At 45.5% G+C, this 10,000-nt stretch overlaps 1 protein-coding gene across 1 annotated transcript in view; it reads left to right on the top strand.

Annotated features, from left to right (window-relative positions):
- Nucleotides 1-1,223: 1,223 nt before the first annotated feature.
- LOC134079203 (arginine and glutamate-rich protein 1-B-like) overlaps nt 1,224-10,000 on the top strand; it is a 19,794-nt gene continuing 11,017 nt past the window's right edge. Inside the window, exons 1-2 of the mRNA XM_062535402.1 lie at nt 1,224-1,751; nt 9,907-10,000. The exon at nt 9,907-10,000 is cut by the window's right edge and continues 132 nt beyond it. Coding sequence (XP_062391386.1) covers nt 1,420-1,751; nt 9,907-10,000 — 426 coding nt within the window. The 5' untranslated portion in view covers nt 1,224-1,419. The remainder of the gene's footprint in view (nt 1,752-9,906) is intronic.

Genomic DNA, 10,000 nt, shown 5'->3' on the forward strand with positions numbered 1-10,000 from the left:
GCTGCATGGGGAACCCTCTCACATGTAAGACGTGTCATCTCTGTATGGGCTGGGGAACCCTCTCACATGTAAGACGTGTCATCTCCGTATGGGCTGGGGAACCCTCTCACATGTAAGACGTGTCATCTCTGTATGGGCTGGGGAACCCTCTCCTTCTGCACATGATCCGTCCTCTCTCGTGACGCACCAGGCCTGATTTCAGAAGCATGGTGGAACCACCCTTTTTCTGTGTGTGTGTGTGTGTGTGTGTGTGTGTGTGTGTGTAAGGGTCCTCTCCCGTGAAAAGAACAGGGCTGATTTCAGAAGAACGGTAAAATCACCCTTGTTCTGTGTGTGTGTGTGTGTGCGCGTGTGTGTGTGCGTGTGCGTGTGCGTGTGCGTGTGCGTGCGTGTGTGTGTGTGTGTGTGTGTGTGTAAGGGTCCTCTGCTGTGAAACACCTGGGCTGATTTCAGAAGCATGGTGGAACCACCCTTTTTTAACACTATTTTGGGGTTTGGGCATCAATATTTTGAAATGTAGTATTCATAGCCAGTCCTTCCCTTGTAAGTTGGAAGTCAAACATGCTCTGAGGACGACTAGCACTAACCATGTACAGTATACGGCATACTCACTTATTTTCTATGAGGCCATAGGTTTAGTGTAGAAACACGTGGGGTTCTTTTAAACTAGTTGTTGTACCCACGGTATCAATCACTATACTTTTTTGAAAACATTGTAGGCTAGGTCTCTAGAAATGAATGAATATGAAGGACAAATCAACATGTTCATGTTGTGGAGTCCTAAAATATTGACACAATGTCAATGAAGTATTGTATTTGCACATAAAATACTGATTGATGCCATGTAAAAACAACTTTCCCTCAGTATCGCTCTTTCAAGCTGTTTTACAGAGGCTACAGACATCATAACATAAGCCTTTGGCTTTCAGACTACAGCTCATGTAGCCTATACAGCCTGGCTGACTAGGCTTGTCACTTTAGAGTTGGAAAAAAAAAAAAACTACAATAAGCTAATCACTAACATTTTCTCTAATGTTTCCCACTTATTTCTATGAGATAGTTAAGTCTATGATTTTCCATTTTTAAATCTGTTTAGCCATCTTAATATATAACTTCTCATAAGGCCTAGGCTGGCCTACTACTTGAATCGTTTCCATAATAATCCGGAAAAATACGAAAAGGCCCGAGCGCAGGGTATTCTGGGAAAAGAGTTATATCCGCCATCTTGGCTTGATCTAACTAGCACAACTGTTAGGTCGTAAGGCTTTGAGTAAATTATATATATTGTGAGGGGAGTTTCAGATTACCGTGGCTATCAAACATTGCCTGTGTTGCAAGGAACGATCATAACTGTTCACAGACGTTTTGTTTTGCATTGTTTCGGAGTTAGCGGTGTGTTAAGCCTATCCACCGGCGGCCATGGGGCGATCCAGAAGCCGCAGTTCGTCCCGTTCCAAACACTCGAAAAGCAGCAAACACAGCAAAAGACGCAGTCGCTCCCGGTCGAGGTCCCGAGACACCGAGCGCAGCAAGAAACGCTCCAGGTCCAGGGAGTCTAAGAGGAGCCGGAGACGCGAATCTCGCTCCAGGTCTCGGTCAACAACAGCCTCAACCCGCAGGGAGAGACCAGCTTCGCCTCCTGAGAGGATAGACATCTTCGGACGAACGCTTAGCAAACGAAGCGCAATCGACGAGAAACAACGTAAAGAGGAAGAGGAGAAGAAAGCCGAGATGGAGAGACAGAGGAAGATGTAAGTATCTTTAGTGAGTGAGCCTACCGTGGCTAAGTTAACTCGCTAGCTAGCTAAGTGTGTGAACTTGAGATCTCAGATCTAGCTATGTTACCTGGCTATGTTGCCCCCTTGTTTTGAGCTAACGTGGGTTAGCAAGCTAATGCTAATTCCCTGTGAAATGTCTCTGGTAGAACTGGCTAGCAAATTGACAGTGAACAGAGTGACGTTAGGGAAGCTGCTCGTGTAGCCAGCTAATGTAACAAAATACAGTTTACTACACGGTACCCCTGCAAACATAATCAGTGATGAATAAGCTATAAATAGTGATTCCAAGGCACCCCGATTAGCATTAAATGCACGGTTTTGCTATTTGACTTCTAGGTTAACGTTAGCTAGTTAACTGTAAGTTGTGCCACATGCCTAACATTCGTCTTCACTCTGCTCATTAAGTCGTTGTGTGTGTGTGTTGATCCGTTGTGCATTCTGTTGGAGCTTTCTCTAACATAGCCTACCTGAGAGTTGGACACCTGAAGCGGCAAATGACGTAGATGCAGAATATCTGCAACCTGCGTTGAAGAGGGAGGGGGAAGTGAAGGCAAACTAACAAATGGCTCAGGCACTGGTCTTGGGTCACCACCATGTGCACCTGTGTGTGTGTGTGTGTGTGTGTGTCTTTATTTCAGTAGTGAACCCTGAATGGGTTTACACAGGACTCATATGTATAGCACATGCCACTTTTTAGTCATTCTTCAGTTGCCCAAGTACGCCAGCAGCTTGTGCTCTAAATAGCACACTCTAAGAAGTGCACTCTAAATAGTACACTCAGACCCACTGTACACTCTAAAGCCCACTCTACACTCAACGTCTGTCCACCTTGCCCACTCAAAGACCCACGGTACTAGTGAGTGCCAGGCAATGTACTGAGGCGTTTTTTTGAACTGGTTTTGTGCAGAATGAGTGGATATAATGCAGCTGGTTCACAGACAGCAAACAAGGTTAAAATAATTCTTAAAGTTCCAGAGCCAGTTCTAGAACCCGATCTGGTTCTTGCTCCAGTTCTAGACCTCGGTCTGGTTCCTGCTCCAGACATCAAACTGCTTGGAGCATTTTGACCCCGAGAGGCCCTGATGCGTCAATCTAATGCAGTTTGACCAATACACATGCAGAGAGGCCCTGAGGCGTCAATCAAACACATTTTGACCAACAAACATGCAAAGATGCCCTGATCAAACGCGGTCGGTGTTGCACGCATAGCTGAACTGTAGATTGACACGCCCACTTCAGTTCACAGGAAGGAAAAAAACAGCTATTTGTGGTGCCAGCTCTAGACTAATTGTTCAAGTCCCAGACCTGTGTGTTGAAGGTGGAAATGCTCCGATCAGCTCAACATCTGGACCATAAACCAGGACGGAGTTGGTTGTCTGTTGATGGAATGGCTAACTGAACGCAGCATTGGAGTCCTGTTTTAGCCACACAGCTAACTGAACGCAGCATAGAGGGTCTTGGTTTAGCCACACAGCTAACTGAACGCAGCATTGGGGTCCTGGTATAGCCACACAGCTAACTGAACGCAGCATTGGGGTCCTGGTTTAGCCACACAGCTAACTGAACGCAGCATTGGGGTCCTGGTATAGCCACACAGCTAACTGAACGCAGCATTGGGGTCCTGGTATAGCCACACAGCTAACTGAACGCAGCATTGGGGTCCTGGTTTAGCCACACAGCTAACTGAACGCAGCATTGGGGTCCTGGTTTAGCCACACAGCTAACTGAACGCAGCATTGGAGTCCTGTTTTAGCCACACAGCTAACTGAACGCAGCATAGAGGGTCTTGGTTTAGCCACACAGCTAACTGAACGCAGCATTGGGGTCCTGGTTTAGCCACACAGCTAACTGAACGCAGCATTGGGGTCCTGGTTTAGCCACACAGCTAACTGAACGCAGCATTGGGGTCCTGGTTTAGCCACACAGCTAACTGAACGCAGCATTGGAGTCCTGTTTTAGCCACACAGCTAACTGAACGCAGCATAGAGGGTCTTGGTTTAGCCACACAGCTAACTGAACGCAGCATTGGGGTCCTGGTTTAGCCACACAGCTAACTGAACGCAGCATTGGGGTCCTGGTTTAGCTGCTCCAGCAACTGCTGTGCTATAGCGAGACCTCCAGTCACCCAAAATAAACTCAGATCCTCTATACTGCCAACAGACCAGGGACCAAGAGTTACAACTTGTAACACACACACACACACACACACACACACACACACACACACACACACACACACACACGGGTAGGAGTCATGTGTGTCAGCTTCTGAACACCCATACCCATTTAGTATACAGTAGCTTGTTTTCACACTCAGCTGAAATATGCAACACACACACACACACACACACACTTAGTCCTACATTCTCTGCACTCACTTAAATTAACATCATCTAAAGTGATGAAGTGCATAACTGGCTAACTGCATAGCATAGCAGCATAGCTGACTAACTTCATCTCTAAAGTGATGAAGTGCATAACTGGCTAACTGCATAGCATAGCAGCATAACTGGCTAACTGCATAGCATAGCAGCATAACTGGCTAACTGCATAGCATAGCAGCATAACTGGCTAACTGCATAGCATAGCAGCATAACTCGCTAACTTCTAGTTCTCCACAATAGCAGGAACAGGAAGAGGGGAGCCTTCCACCGTTTCCAGAGTGCACTGCCTGCCCACTTTATGATCACGCTATTCCACTACTCTCCTGCCCAACACACTTCTCTCCTCTCCTGCCCAACACACTTCTCTCCTCTCCTGCCCAACACACTTCTCTACTCTCCTCTCCTGCCCAACACACTTCTCTCCTCTCCTGACCACTTTATGATTATGCTACTCGACTCCTCTCCTGCCCAACACACTTCTCTCCTCTCCTGCCCAACACACACTTCTCTACTCTCCTGCCCAACACACTTCTCTCCTCTCCTGCCCAACACACTTCTCTACTCTCCTGCCCAACACACACTTCTCTCCTCTCCTGCCCAACACACTTCTCTCCTCTCCTGACCACTTTATGATTATGCTATTCCACTACTCTCCTGCCCAACACACTTCTCTACTCTCCTGCCCAACACACTTCTCTACTCTCCTGCCCAACACACTTCTCTACTCTCCTCTCCTGACCAACACACTTCTCTCCTCTCCAGCCCACTTTATGATTATGCTATTCCACTACTCTCCTGACCAACACACTTCTCTCCTCTCCTGCCCAACACACTTCTCTACTCTCCTGCCCAACACACTTCTCTACTCTCCTGACCAACACACTTCTCTCCTCTCCTGCCCAACACACTTCTCTACTCTCCTGCCCAACACACTTCTCTACTCTCCTCTCCTGCCCAACACACTTCTCTACTCTCCTGACCACTTTATGATTATGCTATTCCACTACTCTCCTGCCCAACACACTTCTCTACTCTCCTCTCCTGCCCAACACACACTTCTCTCCTCTCCTGCCCACTTTATGATTATGCTATTCCACTACTCTCCTGCCCAACACACTTCTCTCCTCTCCTGCCCACTTTATGATTATGCTACTCCACTACTCTCCTGCCCAACACACACTTCTCTCCTCTCCTGACCAACGTAAACTTTGTATTGAAGCTTTGCAAGATGTGTGATGGTGATGTCAGGCTTGGTGATAGATGTCAGCGTTGCAACACAGTGTTCAGTGTGTGTGTGTGTGTGTGTGTGTGTGTGTGTGCGCGCAGCGGCCTGCAGCACAGCCACCGTGAGGATATTTTACTCCGCTGTGTTTTATTGTGCTTTAGGCTGCAGTAGTTTGTTTAATGCTAAAAGCCCTTTTTTGGAACTGATGATAAAACAAGCTCCATTTTCTCCTGGTGCCAAATGCTATTATGATAAGTGCTTGTAAATCTGTTGCAGTGTTTTGACAGTGCCTTTTAGTTTAGGGTATTTGAAGTGGATATTGACAAACGTGCAATAATAATCATCTTTGAGAATGAAGTGTAGAGGTTCTATTTGCCTATTCTGCGTCTGTGGAAGGATATGGAAATATACTCATTCATCCTGGGAACAGTAAGGAATATCCTCATGCATCCTGGGAACAATAAGCAATATCCTCACGGATCCTAGGAAAGTATGGAATTCTGGGTTTTGAAAATAATCCAGCGCTGCAAGATGACTGATCCACCTGGCAATTTAGGCCAACCCCCCTCGTCTGCTATTGGCTCTCCCGAGGGCAGAGTTAGCATTTCATTGGCAGTCCTGAGGGCAGAGGTAGCCAGTGGGGCAGCCCTGTCTTTGATAGTCATGCGGCTCCAGGTTTATGGCCCTAGAAGTATTCTAGCTGAACTCTGCCTGTACTCTTGGCCCATAGCTATATCCCTAGTCTAACGCTACGCTGCTATCTTAATTCTGCCTGTACTCTTGGCCCATAGCTATATCCCTAGTCTAACGCTACGCTGCTAGCTTAACTCTGCCTGTATTCTTGGCCCATAGCTATATCCCTAGTCTAACGCTACGCTGCTAGCTTAATTCTGCCTCTATTCTTGGCCCATAGCTATATCCCTAGTCTAGCGCTATGCTGCTAGTTGAACTCTGCCTGTATTCTTGGCCCATAGCTAGATCCCAAGCCTAGCGCTATTCTTTTAGCTTAACTCTGCCTGTATTCTTGGCCCATAGCTATATCCCTAGTCTAACGCTACGTTGCTAGCTGAACTCTGCCTGTACTCTTGGCCCATATTAGCTAGATCCCTAGTCTAGTGCTACTCTGCTATCTTAATTCTGCCTGTATTCTTGGCCCATAGCTAGATACCTAGTCTAGCGCTATGCTGCTATCTTAACTCTGCCTGTATTCTTGGCCCATAACAAACAGCTTGTATTTTTAACAAAATCTGCCAGTTTGTTTATCTCTCTCTCTAGACTCTCTAGTTTTAAATTATTTAGATAAAATTATTTTAGCCCATTGGTGTCACGATTCTCCAAATCCTTAATTCCATTTAATTTTAGATTTTAAAGTCACAATTAGATTTGATTTTCGGTCCTTTTATATTGCTTTATTTTAGTTTTATTTTTTAAATAATTTTTTTGCCATTTTCCTATTCTTTTTCAGGGCTTTTATTTTGAAACCGTTCCAAGCACAAGGTTGTAAACAAAAGAAATGTTGTTAGCCTAATCAAAGGTAGAATTGGTTCAAAAGGGGTTAGGCTAGCAACCTACATTTAAATGGACTGTAAATGAATGACTTTGTAAATGCCATATTTGAGCGATATTCATGAGGCTACTTGTTTCATATCTTTAATGTCACGCAGTCATGTTCATTTGATCATGACAGAGATTTAAAATTCCATTAATTTTGCAGCCTTACCTTTCCATCTTTTTATGTGGAGACTCACTCTACACCTAGTTGTGTGTGTGTGTGTGTGTGTGTGTGTGTGTGTGTGTGTGTGTGTGTGTGTCTCACCGTGTCTCACCAGGGCGGGAGAAAGGCACACAGATGTGTGTTAGAAAGGGGTCAAGCAAGAGAGGATTGGTGATGGACGCAAACAAGGCCGAGGTGTCATGCTTGAGGGCAGGAGGAGATTGTGTGTGTGTGTGTGTGTGTGTGTGGGACCCTTAGGCCTCCAAGCTGACCTCTCTTTTGGACCAGAGATCTTGACACCAGATAGGCCATATGTTCTCAGGTTCCTGCCTAGCCGCCTTAAAGAGAGTGTGTGTGTGTGTCCTGTTTACACTCTGCTTTAGAAGCTGTTTTAAGTGCAAATGGAGTCAACTGGCACTGGGGTGTGTCCCACATACACACACACACACACACACACACACACACACCCTTCAGGTAGTTAACATTTACATAAACTCACACACACACACAAGCTCACAGACACACACACACACACAACAACCCCCCCCCTACACACACACACACACTTGCCTTTGGTGTTGTTGCAGTAGGTAGAGGAGTAGGCCTGCTGGAGGGTTGGCTGCTGTGTTACTCTTATGTCGATGCCTGTTTGACCACTCAATGTTGATCGCGGAAAGTGTCCTGACCCCCGAAACACCTCTGAACACCATTCAAACAGCATGGCTGATGAAACGTGCGGAGAGGCATGAATCGTGTGTGTGTGTGGGGGGGGGGGGTTAGGGTTAGTCACCAAGCATCTGCTAGGTCATGCATAGAGAGACCCACTCCAACCTGAGTCAACTGGCCTCTGAAATAGATAGATAGATAGATAGATACTTTATTGATCCCCAGGGGGAAATTCAAGGAAATGAACTGAAGCTGATGCTGGACCAGAGATTATACAGGCCTCAGTGCTGCTGACTATATCAAATCAGAATCACACACACACACACTCACACACACACACACACAAACGTCAGTGCTGACTAGCATATTTCAAATCAAAATAACACACACACACACACACAGAGCGAAAACACCGGATATACTCATAGTGAAATGAAACAACACAGAATGATAATCTGATTGTTTATGCACATTCTGAAAAGACTCAAGGTTAGTGTTTGTCGAATATGTGCTTATCAATGTGTATTTTAAGCCTTAACGTAATTTTGGACTGTAACTAGAGCATCTTTTCACTTGCTAAGTTGAGTAGGCTAAGTTAGTGTTAGGTTAATTGACGTGAATGAAAAAACATAATGCTGCCACACCTATGACTGGCTGCAGCATAGAATTAGAGGAGGGTTGACGTTGAAGTTTACCGTGTGTAGGGTTGGGTATCGTTTGAATTTGAACGATTCCGATTCCTTGTTTCGATTCCGGTTCCTAACGATTCTCGATTCCGATTCTTGTAAGAGGCAGGATCAAAAAAGTTTGGATATTTTAAATGGGCTAGCTAACCAACGGTCTGATCTTTTCCATCAATTTTAATTCTATGAACTTTTTGAAGTTTGAAGTATGAAGTATGAAGTTTACTATACATTTCTCACAGGGCTGTTTTCAACTACAATACAAATATCAAATCTATGAACTGTCGTCTTGTTGCCTCAGCTCGGTTATGCAAACACCTTCTTCGTTGGTGTTTAGCAGCTGCTTCTTCCGGTTCGCGGACTGGTAATCGATACTAGGAATTTAAATTGAACCTTTTGAATGATTCCGGGAGATTTGGAAAGCTAGTCCCGGTTCCCATGCTCGCTCTTGGCTGGATGTGACTTGAGATGTAATTTCGATTGATATCGATTTAAAATGATACTGTGACAGACACCCTTAGAACTAGTAGACTACCACACAGTTGCTGAATTTCAGGTTATTTCAGGTTAGTTTGCGACAACAAGTTTAACCAAAGTCCTTGCTACCTAGCTAGCGAACATCACTAGCAGCTCCCTCTTTTCGTCTAGCTAGCTATCTCGGTTAACGGGGGAAAATCATTTGTTCCGTGCCCGAAAGACCGTTTCATTGCCATCACACCACATTATTATTTTTCTTATTGCTTAGTCAGAGAAGTGCGAAAGTCGTGCCATTTCATTTGATGGTCTGATGGCACACATAAAGCAGGGTTCTGTGTGTACCTCGGTTTTGAAGTCGCAGTTGGGTTATTGCTGGTGCACAACGCTGATAGTATATTTTAAAGGTGTCAAATGTTTTTCAATGTTAACTGACTAAACTGACACATTATATAATAATATAACATAATAAATATATATATATATTATATTATATTATATTATATTATATTATATATATATATATATACATACATATACATATATATATATACATATAATACACATTGTGCACCACTTTATACAGAAGAGCATGAGGAGCACGTGATCGAGGAGGCGAATAGCGTGTGATGTATATCTAACGTGTGTGTGTGTGTGTGTGTGTGCGTAGCCGGCAGCAGGAGATCGAGGAGCGCGTGATCGAGGAGGCGAATAGCGTGTGATGTATATCTAACGTGTGTGTGTGCATGTGTGTGTGTGTGTGTGCGTAGCCGCCAGCAGGAGATCGAGGAGCGCGTGATCGAGGAGGCGAATAGCGTGTGATGTATATCTAACGTGTGTGTGTGCATGTGTGTGTGTGTGTGTGCGTAGCCGGCAGCAGGAGATCGAGGAGCGCGTGATCGAGGAGGCGAATAGCGTGTGATGTATATCTAACGTGTGTGTGTGCGTGTGTGTGTGTGTGTGTGTGTGTGTGCGTGCGTAGCCGGCAGCAGGAGATCGAGGAGCGCGTGATCGAGGAGCGGACGGCGCGGCGCGTGGAGGAGCTGGTGGCGCGTCGCGTGGAGGAGGAGCTGGAG

This window comes from Sardina pilchardus, chromosome 4 (genome assembly GCF_963854185.1).
Source record: "Sardina pilchardus chromosome 4, fSarPil1.1, whole genome shotgun sequence".
NCBI classification, from domain to species: domain Eukaryota; kingdom Metazoa; phylum Chordata; class Actinopteri; order Clupeiformes; family Clupeidae; genus Sardina; species Sardina pilchardus.